At 35.5% G+C, this 14633-nt stretch overlaps 1 protein-coding gene across 1 annotated transcript in view; it reads left to right on the top strand.

Annotated features, from left to right (window-relative positions):
* Positions 1-14633, top strand: part of LOC110462818 (serine/threonine-protein kinase SIK2-like) — a 50592-nt gene that overhangs the window by 15952 nt on the left and 20007 nt on the right. The window contains exons 3-4 of the mRNA XM_021517018.1: positions 6970-7033; positions 11400-11515. Coding sequence (XP_021372693.1) covers positions 6970-7033; positions 11400-11515 — 180 coding nt within the window. The remainder of the gene's footprint in view (positions 1-6969; positions 7034-11399; positions 11516-14633) is intronic.

Raw genomic sequence — 14633 nt, 5'->3', positions numbered from 1 at the left:
ATCAAGCTAGCAGATCAGCTGTTAGGTCCTGATCAAGCTAGCAGATCAGCTGTTAGGTCCTGATCAAGCTAGCAGATCAGCTGTTAGGTCCTGATCAAGCTAGCAGATCAGCTGTTAGGTCCTGATCAAGCTAGCAGATCAGCTGTTAGGTCCTGATCAAGCTAGCAGATCAGCTGTTAGGTCCTGATCAAGCTAGCAGATCAGCTGTTAGGTCCTGATCAAGCTAGCAGATCAGCTGTTAGGTCCTGATCAAGCTAGCAGATCAGCTGTTAGGTCCTGATCAAGCTAGCAGATCAGCTGTTAGGTCCTGATCAAGCTAGCAGATCAGCTGTTAGGTCCTGATCAAGCTAGCAGATCAGCTGTTAGGTCCTGATCAAGCTAGCAGATCAGCTGTTAGGTCCTGATCAAGCTAGCAGATCAGCTGTTAGGTCCTGATCAAGCTAGCAGATCAGCTGTTAGGTCCTGATCAAGCTAGCAGATCAGCTGTTAGGTCCTGATCAAGCTAGCAGATCAGCTGTTAGGTCCTGATCAAGCTAGCAGATCAGCTGTTAGGTCCTGATCCAGTCTCAACACAGTTTTATCCAAAATGTAATAAAGTGAAAACGATTGCATGTGCGGAAAAATAATTTTTTAATTTTCTAGAGATTAAGGGGAAACAGTTACATGTTCAGAAAATATAAATTTGTAATTCTCTAGTGATTTGCCTGAAGTGGGACAGGGCCCCTTTAAAACATCACAATTACCAATATATACTAGTACTGTTCTCGCACACCACACTCTGTATTGTAACCCACTGACCAAATTATTGTGATTTAAAAGGCTACGTCACTGGTCAATCTGTTTTATTATCCTCAGGACTTTCCGTACGTCACTTCACTTCTTAATCGGCTCTTTATAATTGGTCTTGAGTATAATGCATAAAGTAGTGAAAGGTTGGACCATAATCCCATATAACTATATATTTTTTAAATACTTTCTGATAACTCCTAAATTTTAAATTAAAAAAAATAAAAATAAAAAGTATTTTAAGTGAAATTTAAACAATATGTTAAAGTAAACATTTTTATCCTGATATATGTAATATTTGATAAGATGGTCAAAAGATAACATTATCCATTATCCAGCTTCTACATGAAAGATAGGTATATAAGATTGAAAGAACTATATGGATGACCTGATGACCCAATGACCCCTGTGACCTTAACCATTGACGCCAACATACTGGGCTAATTTGGAGGGATTCCACGGTGTATACAGAAGTGTTACGATGTTTGAATACCGCGGAATTACAGGTAGACAAGTAGTAAGACGATGTTTACAGCACACCTGTATTTAGGTATATAGCCCCACATTGACGTAAGTCCCAGGTATGTAAGCTCCCCCACCAAGCTCTTGGCTGTTTACTCTAATCTTCAGCACAAAGTAAACGTTACACAGCATTAACACTGACTTCCGCATCTACCTACATAGGTGTGTATGTGATCAATATCAATAGTCCGTACGTCATAGTGGAGGGCAAACACACAATTAACACGTAATTTGGGACAATATAATGTCGTATTTGGACAAGTTTGAGTCATTATGAATTGTGGAGAGTTCATGAGGCAACTATGATATCGATAAAGTCTTTAAGTTTATATACATATATTAGTGATTTTTTTTGCCCAGTTTTACCGCTGAAAACAGGCTGTTTCCCCTACCTAAAAAGTGCCTTACTTTCCCAAAATGACTAAAAAATGAGAAATATACTCCCAATCTCAAATAAAAATAATTCACTATATTTTCACAATTCATAAAGGAATGAGAAATATCACTAAATTTTCCCAATTCATAAAAAAACAGGTTGTTGCAAAATTTAGGTAAAAAAACACTGTATACACATCAAGATTCTAATTGTTTAAATGTATTAATGAAACTTGTTTCTGTTTTACAGACATTAATATTGATACTTTATGCCTTATAGAAATGATGTCTTAAATGTATCTAAAGCAAGTCTGGAACTCATATATATTTTTATACAATTACACTACAGTTTTGAGAACTTCTGATTTTTGAGGTACATTCATATTAACATTTTCATAATTTTCATAATTTTTTGTGAGGACTCTAAATTCTGAATATGCACGTTATAAAATCATTTTGACAAATGAAAAAAATAAAATCCATACAAAAAATCGATTTAAACAGTAGGAAAAAATAATTTCTGTTATTAAAAAATTGGAACCCTGAATTAATTTATATATATATTGCAAAATATTTCAGAAGAAGCTTATGAAAAATGTACAGAACAACAAATATACAGCCATGTTTATTCTATGCTGTATATGTATACTTCAATTCGTAGCTTCCGTCAAGTGATTGGCTGTGACAGGGTCAGTGTTCTCAGTTGTGACGCAAATGATATGATTTTGGATGAATAAAATCCTCTGAATTTGGTACATTAATTATTGGCTGGCTAAAGAGGTAATTGGCCATATCAACATTTAAGGGCCGTTCACCCTAAACTTTACTCCCCCACTTCTAGATGAAATATGTGTTGTTTATTTATGCCAGTGAAATAAGTACGGACATTATTAAGATAAATATTGAAACATATTATTCGTTATTTGTTGTGGGGTTTAGGGATTTGAAAAGAGCAGTGTGAACGTATGCTGACTGATTCATTGAGATAGGTCCGTCTGCTGCTGTTTCGCTGACGCACTTGGCTCACTGTGTGTAAACAAAACTGCTACATAGGTATCCGTCTATTCCAACAAATGTCTTTGTCCAAACACAGGCCCTTTGTGTGTCTTGGTAATCAAAGTTTGTAAATATTCCCCCCCATAAAGGATTGCATTGTTAATCCCTCGAGGTGCGTTACTTTAAATACCTCAAATCTATTTAAATAACTTTCATGAATCTGATAATGGTATTCAGTTTTTTTGCCACAATTGCAGATCCACGGCTTGTTAACAATACAGCAGTTTATTTTTAAACAGTTCATGATTATTTAAGTTCAACCCATTATTCACTTTTTTGAGTGGTTTCTGAACAAATAAGACTAGACAGAATATTAAAGGCATTCATCAAAAACGGAACAATTGAAATAAAATGATAAGGATCCATAATCGCGGCCCACTTTTTTCAAAGCTTGATCAACTGAACAAATTGTTAACATGAATATTAAAAATATATAGATCTATATTTTTTATTTTTTTTATGGTTTTTATATTAATTTCTTTTCTTCAAATGAATTGTATACATGTATTTTATTTCTGAATTTCAATCTTTTTGAAAATTTGCCAGATGAAAGTTTTGTGTTAAGCTTAATATGAAATATAGAATAACTGGACCAAGGTGAAAAAGTAATTAGTGTTAGGTTTACAAGTTTGTAATAAAGGGCACACGTTGTTGATCAAGTTACTATTGCGACAGGATTATCCTTGACTTTCAATTATTTTTGTTAGCTGACAAGACCACTGCAGGCTTGTACATTAATTGGATTCTAAGTTGTCGGCATTTGTCTAATGAAAGGACGATTTATAACAGTTCCATATTCGAAATATGCTTCATGGAATGTGTGTGCTATATCTTTGGTTTAGTTTGTTTGTGTTTTACGTCCTATTAACAGCTAAGGTGATCATTTAAGGACGTGCCAGGTTTTGTTGGTGGAGGAAAGCGGGAGTTCCCGGAGAAAAAAACACCATCCTGCAGCCAGACGTAAAACACAAACAAACCAAAATTCATGACTTTTATAAAATTCATCCCTAAGTTTTGTTTTAGCTTTTGTACGATAAAAACAGGTTTATATCATCCATCTCTTATTACACTATAATAAAAATACTTACACCAAAAAAATTGTAGGTGAAATACAGGGGTTTGAATTTTTTTTCAAGTTATGTGTATCTGATCATACAAAGAAGGATGTTAACTTTAGAATATTTCATAACACCTAATTTCCATTCTCCATTTTTTTTTTTTTTATCAAAAATAGGTGAATATCTGTTGAAAGGTATTTTTATATTACTGGCTACAAATGAAAACCCTGCATGGTTACGTCCTTTGATGACCTTAGCTGTTGATGGGACGTTAACTCATTCACCCCTGAAATTTCATAATGAACTATTCCAACCTTTGAATTGGAAGAGTTCAAATGTGTCTTCGGGGGTGAATGAATTAAACTCTGTACAACCACCCAGCCAGCCCTGTATGGTCATGTACCGTTGGAATTCATCACATGCTCAATTCAGGAAGAAATTGTTTTTTGGGTAGTAGCTTTTTATCAGATTTCTTGTCCGGTTGTTAAAATATAGGCCGATACTTCCTGCAGCGTGGTAACATTTAGATAGTTGGCTGTGTTACCTGATAGATTCTAAACAGTACTTCTCGAGTGACAGGACCTCGAGTCAAGATAACATACGATAATAAGTGTTTTTGTTTGTGTTTTTCTTTAAAATAATCAGATTAAATCTTACTCTTTGTCATCTTAAGGTTGTATGCTACATTACTGTGACAAAAATCTCCTTTCAAAAAAACTTAATTGAGGGAGCTAACTGTTTAAATTAGTAAGATTTCATCATACTATGTCAACTTAAGGTTGTATATGATATTGCAAGAATCTCCTTTCATAAAAACTATCAAGGGAGTTAACTCCTAAATATAGTAAGATTAAATGGTACTTGTCAACTTAAGGTTGTATTCTACATTACTGTGACAAGAATCTCCTTTAAAAACCTGATCAAGGGAGTTTACTCTTTAATATAGTAAGATTAAAACTTAAGGCTGTATGCTACATGACTGTAACAAGAATCATCTTTAAAAAACCGATCAAGGGAATTAACTCTTTTTAAAATAGTAAGATTAAAAGTTACTTTGTGGACTTAATGTTATAACGGGAGTTAACTCTACAAAGTAAATTACAGGTACATGTATAATGTGGGAAGTAGTATACATCCTTAATTAATAGCTTTGACTTAACTTTGTAAAATGTCATAAAATCAAAATGGGTTTTATTGATCGACAAACCCTGACAATTTATTTTTCAGCATTTTTTCTTTTTATGTCAAGATATGAAAAGTTTTAAATAAAAGAATGTGATTTGAGAGCAGGAAGTTTTAAGTTAACACTTATCGGATATTTTATACTCTTATCTCCAAGGTAGCTCTTTATATAAAGCATTCACAAGGTTCATTGAGATTTTTCTCACATTATTATTTATAGTGGCAAAATGTTCTCTTTAGATTTTTGTATAGGCCTTGTAACTGTTACCACAGGCAGTTTGTGGTAATATACGCTTTAGCTGTTTACCTTATATGGACTACCTCAGTACATCCCACTGCAGGAAGTGATGGCACTTCCTTAACCAACAGGTTGGGTAGGATTTGGATAAGATAGCTAGGACCTACCTAAATAGGAACTGAAAACTTTCGTAGAGGTATGCCACACAAAAGATGTTGATGGAAAAATAGAATTAAAAATATATTCGTTCTAAAAGATAAAATTGAAATCCTGATAATTTTATGACGGTTTTAAGCCACATTTCTTGTTTTAAAATAATGACGGTTCAACAGATTTATCGTTAAAAAAGGTGTCCCTGATAAAAAGTGACTAGACTTTAGACCAATAGCGCTAACAGAGACATCATTGTGTTACTTTATAGGATTTTTATGGGTTGCTCACGAGTGTCAGGTCTACTGTGTAACACGGATCTCCTTTTCGAGGTAATCACCTTTGTGAAGAGCACGATCGTGACACTAGAAAAAAACCACACTACAATACATTACCAATGAAACACGAAAAAACAAGTTCACGTTATGATTTTGTGAGTATGATAGATAGATATTGATAATGAAAGTGAGGAGAGTACAAATAATTCTATCTGATATATGTGTTGCATAAATAATTTAGTGCACTTTTGGCGGAACAAAGATAACATTATACCCTGTAACGTAAATACTTGGTAAAAACTCCTCTCATTCATAAAATGATTTGGGTATGTAGGAAGTGGTATCGCCAGGCTGGCACCTAGCCAAGACCGGGAAGTGTAAGCAACATTCTTTTTTACCTAGCTACACCATATATGGTTTAAAACAATCTTCACTGTACTGAAGTGGTGTGTACTTGTCAGAGCACAGGGCACCATGCCCTGCCTGATTGGAAATTGAAAACAGATTTGGCACCCTGCCCTTTAAGTCACTGCCCTACTTTTTCAGTGCCCCACCCTTTTTTTATATTCTACCCTTTATAAGTTTTTGTCGATTTAAAAACAATCTAGATCTCTCGATTGTTAACTTAATTCTGTCAGATTTTTCTATAATTCTGTCAGATTTTTCTATATATATATATATTATCTAGGTGTCGTTGCACAGTACAGGTCCTTTTTGGGCCGACAAAAATGTTTTTCAAAAACAATTTGCTTGAAACCTTGGAGTTGTATTTTAAAAAAATGAAAGTTTAATTTAGATAATTCTCTTCAAAGTTATATAATTGTCTGAAGCTTGAGGAATTGAAGTGTTGTCAACATTGTATATTTTTTCATTGATTAAAAGCCATAGGTGAAATGCATTTGAAAAAATATTGAACCAGTTTCATCTGTTATGTTGTTTTGATATACCAGGGAAAATCTTGCAATTTCAGAGCAGTGGGACAATTCAGCAACTTTTAGTCAATATCAAAATTATGAGGGCCATTCCATTTAAAATAATAAAAATAACTATGGAACGTGGAGGGGTCAATTTCAGATTTTAGGGGTCAATGGTCCGGTCCCATGGCCTCCTCCGGGATCATCTCTGTATACTACCCCACCTCCACCCCTGTCCCAGGTATTGACTTATTCACCCCTGAAATTTCATAATGAACTATTCCAACCTTTGAATTGGAAGAGTTCAAATGTGTCTTCAGGGGTGAATGAGCTAAACCAATATGTAAGTGTTTTATTTTTGAAGCAGCCAATATTGTCAATGAAGTTGATGGAATATTTTTATTTTACAGGTTATGGAAACTAAGAATATGCTGTACCTGGTTTCAGAATATGCTCCGAATGGTGAAATATTTGGTAAGTTGACAATTTTTCATTTAGAAGCTTAAGTTATGGTATCAGGTAGATGCACATTTTTGGCATCGTTCCAGCACTTGATTCTTCATGGATTTTGTTCAGACTTCATAAAGGGATAAAATAATAAGGACACAATGAATTATTTTGTGTTTTAAGGTCTTATGGCCGTGGATTTTGAAATGGCAATATATATTGAAATAAATTTGGTGGTTTAGACACAGTTATGAAATAAAGCTGCAGAAATTTGGTAAAATTTAATTAATCTTATCCAAATCAAGCTTGTTGGGTGTGATAGCTTCCAAAATTGTATCAAATGATTTTCATTTTTATCGTTGAAACTTGATTTACTAATGCAGAGTTTTCAATTTTCTATATTAAACAGTTTTATTTACACCAACATTCTAGGGGTACAATATTATGGGATATATTTAATAATTCCTTTAGATATTATTATATGAAAATTGTCTGCTATACCCACCCCTGAGTTTGTACTAGTGATAGGTACTATGTATACATTGCCTGCTATACCCACCCCTGAGTTTGTACTAGGTATAGGTACTATGTAAATTGCCTGCTATACCCACCCCTGCGTTTGTAGTAGTGATAGGTACTATGTAAATTGCCTTCTATTCCCACCCCTGAGTTTGTACTAGGTATAGGTACTATGTAAATTGCCTGCTGTACCCACCCATGAGTTTGTACTAGTGATATGTAAATTGTTTGTCGGGTTTGTGAAGGTGAGAAATCAGTCAGAAATACATTACTAGATACTATTTCTTATGCTGTTTTCTGTGATTTCCTAGTTTCAACAGAACAGCAAAATATTTATTAAAACTGCAAAAAATGTAAAGGACTTAACATGCATGTACATCAGTGTGTCGGGGGGGGGGGTCGACAGTTTTAGTGTGTTGTATACCTGTGTTTAACTCATTCACCCCTATGACACATTTGAACAATTCCAATTCAAAGGTTGGAATAGTTCATTATGAAATTTCAGTGGTGAAAAAGTTCTCGACGTTTTTAGTGTATATCATTACCATTCAGTGCACTGGTACCCGCCTACTCTATGATGGCCTTTTGATTTCTAGCAAGTCCTTGTTAATTGTCTAGTGCAATTTTATGTGTGATTCCTCTATCACGTTGGTAACATGTACGTCACTTGGTATCGCCAAGGCAACACAGCCCGAGTCATGGTTATTATGGGATGTAGGAGTCCTCTCAGGTTGTTCTTGGGATATTAAATTGCATGTTGAGTTTTGAAGACACTTGGGCTGGAGTTCCACTCTGACATTTATATCCCTTGTATTGTGTAGATATATGCACACGGCGAGCAATGTAATTATCTTTGGCCTTTTTCGTCTTTGTGATTCCTGCCCGCCTCCCGTTCTCTCATCATCTCCTCATTGGCACCCAATCACGGGCTAATGGTGCAGACCTCCTACACATCGATTGGTTATCCAGGGCGCTGACAGTTGATTGGTTATCCAGGACGGCCCATGACATTCAGGGCCATCAAGTCACGTTCCCAATTACACCGTTTCTCGGCAGCCGTATATATATACACCTCCCAAAAGTCACCCTAAGTCGACAACAGCCAAAGGTCATACTGGTTACCCAAACACTTTGTTACATCGTCCAAGTTTGTGTACAGTGAACGGTCAAGTTTGTGTACAGGTGAACGGTCAAGTTTGTGTACAGGTGAACGCACCTTCTCATGTCCATTGATACTCATCTCTTTCACCCCTGAAATTTCATAATGAACTATCCCAACCTTTGAATTGGAAGAGTTCAAATGAGTCTTCAGGGGGTAAGTGTCCTTGACCCTGGGTTAATGACATTATACGTTAGGTTACCGAAACCAGAGTATACGTCAAAAATATTTCTTGAGTAACCATTGTGTTTGCACCAATGATCAGACCTCTTGTTCTCTGGTTTTGTGGTCTTATAAAGAATCGGAACAAATTTGGTAATTAAATTTGATGGACAGTCTTGTAAAGAATTGAAAAATTAAGGAACAAGATTTGATGGTCAGTCTTGTAAAGAAAAGAGAAAATTTAAGAATCAGATTTGATGGTCAGTCTTGTAAAGAATAGAGATAGATTAAGAATAAGATTTGTTGGTCAGGTGTGTAAAACCTGGAGCTGTTTTGATAACAGATCATCATTGTAATGGTTTCTTATCAGATGACCACCCTGTTGTGGCTATATTGAACTCCTTCATGGGTTTACTCTGGGTTCAGGCTTTGTCAATATCAGCTGTCTACACGGTGAACCGAAAACCAATTACGATGTGTTAATTAGAATTCTAGTCCATCTCTCCTGGCACCACTTCTACTGGTGTGTTCTGTACACACGGTTTGGATATGCAAATTAAAGCATTTATCCAATTATGAAAGATTAATTGGAATATTAATATAAGATAAAATCTGGATTTTAACACCCATGAATCAAAACCTTTAAAGATTAAGAATTATATTATTTCTAAACATTTTCTTCAGGTGGGTAAATATGTATTATGATAAGATTAATGAATTTTTCAAAACGGGGACACATTCATTAAAAGTTTTGTACTGTATTAATTCTAAATTAATGATGATGTAACCGTACTAGTTTTCAGAAATTCCTATGTGTTTTTATACTCTGATGAAATTTGAATAATATAGTGAAACCTGAATTGTATACAATACAGTATCCTCAGCTGAATATTGTCAAATCTGGAAAGTACAGTGCAGGGACCTCAAAACAATGTCAAACCAGAGCACCCTTCTCTAAATAATGTCAAATCTTTAAGATTACACAAACAGCCCTCAAAAACAATATTGTCAGATCTAAAGACTTTACAGCGTGATGCTCATGTGAGTCAGAAAAGTTAACAGCATCCCCCACATCATGTCAGTCTTGAGGGCTACAGTACAGTGCCCATCTCTAAATGTTGTCAGACCCTTAGGATTACATATACAGCCCTTCAAAAAATACTGTCAGACCCGGGGAGTTCACAGTACAGAGGCCCCACCTGTTGATGGTACAACTATAAAATTGTTTTCGCTCTACTTGTCCTGACTGGGACTGGTGTACTCAACCTGTTAGAATGCCTCAACTATTTTTAGCCTTCATAACAGTGCTTGGAAAATTCGTAAGTCATGCCTGCACTTAAAATAGAACGTTCAAATGTGCTGGAAAGAAATAACACCAGTATGTGCCAAGGACGGCTGCCCTAAACGGAAACAGAGGCCCAGAATTAGGAAACTACATGGAATGTTTTCTAAGGGGACAAACATGGACCCTAGTGTTACTCAAATGCTATGAAATAGGCTTCAAAACTACAGTCAAACAGGTATTAAAAGGTCACTATTTGGATGTCCAGAAAATAGTTTTTAAAGTAGGTGGTCTCTTAGTGGAGGTGGTCTCTTAATGGAGGTGGTTTCTTAATGGAGGTGCTCTCTTAAAGGAAGTGGTCTCTTAATGGAGGTGGTCTCTTAATGGAGGTGATCTCTTAAAGGAGGTGGTCTCTTAAAGGAGGTGGTCTCTTAATGGAGGTGGTTTCTTAATGGAGGTGGTCTCTTAATGGAGGTGGTCTCTTAATGGAGGTTTTGTTTACAATGGTATTACTACAATGGGGAATATATTAAAGGTGGTCGTTTAACACAGGTAGTGACTTAATGGAGGTGGTGTCGTTAGCAGGTTTGACATTTTAAGAATATGTCTACTGTAGAGGGATGGAGGGCCCCTATCAGATTTATTGTAGGGTTGACAAGGATATGTTCCCTCAAATGAGATGGGGCTTCCCAGGGCCCTTAACATAAAGTATAAGGATATGATGATATACCCCTAAACCAGTGTAAGAAAATGTTTGGTTAACTCATTAACACATTCACCCCTGAAGACACATTTGAACTCTTCCAATTCAAAGGTTAGAATAGTTCATTATGAAATTTCAGGGGTGAATGAGTTAACCCCTGAAATTTCATAATGGAATCTTGCAACCGTTGAATTGGAAGGGTTCAAATATGTCTTCAGGGATGAATTTGTTAATAGATAGTAACACCCCAGTTGAAATAATTTTCATAAGATTTTTTTTTTTTTATAAAATGGTAAAAACTTTGAAAATGGTGTTTTATCCATTTTCAGATCAATGTAAGAAAAGGTGTTTGACATTAGTAATCACCTATAGTACTAATTCCTGAAGATTAGAATCTTAATTAAAACTTAAAATTATGATGATGGCTGATTCAGTCGTACTGTGTAATCGTAACCATACACAAACAACCTCTGCGTAAGAAATTATTAATTAAGAGATATTTTCTCATGGAGATATTTTTTGCCAGTGATCAGTAATGCAAAAAAACAACGTATTTTGTTTCTTACAGATTACATTGCCAGACATGGTCGCATGACGGAACTAGAGGCACGCAAGAAGTTTTGGCAGATCATACTAGCGGTGGAGTACTGTCATAATCATCACGTGGTTCACAGAGACCTGAAGGTAAATCCACATCACCTAGCCTCTGTCTCGGTTTCCCTTCAGCACTCAGAAACACGTATAAAAAACCACTGTGCTTACAAAGTGATCACGCTAAAACAACAAAATGAAATCATCCCTAGTTTAATCGGGATAGATAGTTGGAATTTTTAAGAGGATTGTTAAATATGAGGGCGTAAATATTGATTGAAATAGCGCTATCGCTAGCCTTGTACATTATTTAGGTCCGTCAGAAATAATCGTTTAAATGCTTTGCTGATTTTATTGTGTTAGTTGTGATGGTAGAATTCGATGTTTTAAAATGATGCAATGTTCAGATAACTAGATTTCACATAAAATTGTGGAATAATTTGAATGAAATGAAAACATAAATAAATCAAATTTTTCAAACCTTGTTAACATTTTCAGTGGATGATGAAAAAATAGCGTTTTATCTTTTGGCTAATCACAAACAAATATTGCAGTATAAACATTTAGGCAATACTATCTACACCACTTGAAATACCGCAAGATTCGTAATTTACAACAATAAATCAATACACTTGTTGTAATTCTGATTATCCTGTAAGTGTATAAGACTATGATTTAAATGAATTTGAAGTGTTAACATTGCTTTCGAAGCACCACGAGTTGGTATTGAAGATCTTGTGTGAAAATGAATAGGAGTTTCACATGACTTATATCAAATGTCTGCAAGCATGAATACAAATGGAGTCCAGTTCCTTAATTATTACATATTTTTCTCTGCAGAATAAATGGCAGCAACGTGATAACACTAGATTTAGTCATTGACAAGATTACTGCACTATTTGCTAGTTTGAATTTTCAACAGTAATAATTAAAATCAAAATAAAACTTTGTAACATTTTAAAAGTCTGTATCCCCGATGTGTTGAAAATCACACACTTATCGATAAGTTCTATTTTAGTTTTGGCAGTGTTTGTCGTACAACCTTAATATCTCTTCGAGTTATACACACTGTTAAATGATATTGTTATGTTACGAATTTTCTCGATGCACACTGATGTTTGTTACAAAAAAGTCAGTTTTCTGATGGCAAAACCATGTGTGAAAATCTCAATTTGCTTTTGAAGATGTAGATTGCTTATTATTTTTGTAAAACAGGTCTATGCTTCAAATTCATCAATTCTTTTTTTAGTGGTGGATGACACTCTTTAGAATATTGACGAACGGTACATCACTTAATTGTATAAAAATGACGATTTTCACATACACATTCCAACGAAATTAGACGTTTTTGCATGCAAACAATCCTAGATGGTTGGGTGGCGCAGTGGATAGTAGATTCCCCTTTTACCAAGATGGCCAGGAATTGCTTTTGATGTGAAAAGGAATTGCGTCACCACCTGTGCCTGACTGTACGTTTTGGGTACTCTGGTTTCTGGCCACATTAAGGTACCCCCTGTGCACTACCACCTGAGCGAAATAATTGTTGTAAAATATGTGAATTTAAAGATATTTTTTTTTAAACATTTTTGTCTCAATAGTAGCCATTAGGGCAGGACAATCAAGTCATGTTAGACACTGTAGAACTAAAGAAAATAGCTCTCACAGGTTTCCTTATCAGCCGATTTACCTCTGAAGACACATTTGAACTCTTCCAATCAAAGGTTGGAATAGTTCATTATGAAATTTCAGTGGTAATTGAGTTAAATCAGACCCTGTTCTATTTTGATATGTTTTTTGATATGTTTACACACAGGAACTATTAATCTTAGGTGACAGATGTTGTATGTGTAAGAACTCCCAGGGTTCCGACTACAAAATGCCACTGGGTCAGAAACACTATTACCAAGGTGGCATTCTGTGGCTTCCGAGGCCCGTTGGTCGAGGAAGAGTGGCCACTTAGGTCATACGGCTTACATCGAGCTCTATTGGTATCAGACAAATGTCACTGGGTCGAAAACCAATTACAGGGAGCCCACTCCATGATGTTTCTCAGACATGGTTTAACATTGAAAGGCTTCGAGTTGATTCCCTGCCTTGTTTTAGTGTAGTTCTGTAGGTCACATTTGGGTCCTTGCTGGTCATTAGACTTGGATGCAAACAAAGGACTTTCTGTCTTAATAACAATATTTTTTCTTTCGTTGATAGGGTATTGATAACAATTATAACTCCGATTGGAAGTACATGGAGTTTTGTGTCCCGCAGCAGTGTCCACATTCCAGGTGGAGAACTATTTCCGAACTACATTTAGACCGTCATAATAAATTTCCAGACTTTTGTAATGCATTCCACAGTTTTACACTGCATGATATTTTGTAAATTTGTGTAAATCTGAAAGAAAATCCTGCATGTATGGAAAATGAAATCTGAAAGTCATAGACGGAAATATGACATAGATCGCCTGGTTAATTTTATATACAATAAATGTATATATATATCCAAAATGACCTTGGTGTGAAAACTGACCACCACACTATTTCATTGTAAGTTGTAATTGTACTAGATGATATGCCTACTAGGCTATTTGTGTGTAAATCAGTTGGGATCAGTGATTTTCCACACCTGTATGCCGGCTGCCCTTTTGGGGTCTGATGTCATAGTCCGGCCATACGACGTAATCCTACGTCGTCCTTGTAGTCATAACTCCAACACCATTGCTGCCATTCCTTACATCTTTATTTCCATGTACAGCTTACTCAGGTTAATCCAAATGTTGATAATCTTTAACTCTCTCCTTTCTGACGCTCAAGGTTTCTCTCTCCTTTTTGACTTGCAAGGTCCCTCTCTACTCTCTCTGTCTCGTTCCTTATATACTTGCTACTTGTCCCTCACAGAAGACCTCCTGCTGAGGCTCCTTGCTGATCTCAGCCAGCAGGACATTTGGCCCATGCTGTGTTTCTTATTTTACTTTAACCTGATATTTTATCAAAACTATAAATGTTACAACTGATCTAAATACTTGTCCTGAAAGATGACATTCTCTGCTTTATACTGAAGTCTTGCACTTATAACACAAACATTGAACTTAAATGCATTATTGAATTATTTAGTATTTGAACACTTCAAATGACAGTAAAACATATACAGAATCAAAACTACTTGCTTGATTTGAATAATCAAAACAGTTCCATAAACTACACATAATGCTTAGTGT

This window comes from Mizuhopecten yessoensis, unplaced genomic scaffold (genome assembly GCF_002113885.1).
Source record: "Mizuhopecten yessoensis strain PY_sf001 unplaced genomic scaffold, ASM211388v2 scaffold1471, whole genome shotgun sequence".
NCBI lineage: Eukaryota > Metazoa > Mollusca > Bivalvia > Pectinida > Pectinidae > Mizuhopecten > Mizuhopecten yessoensis.
This window is presented reverse-complemented; position numbering and strand designations above follow the sequence as displayed.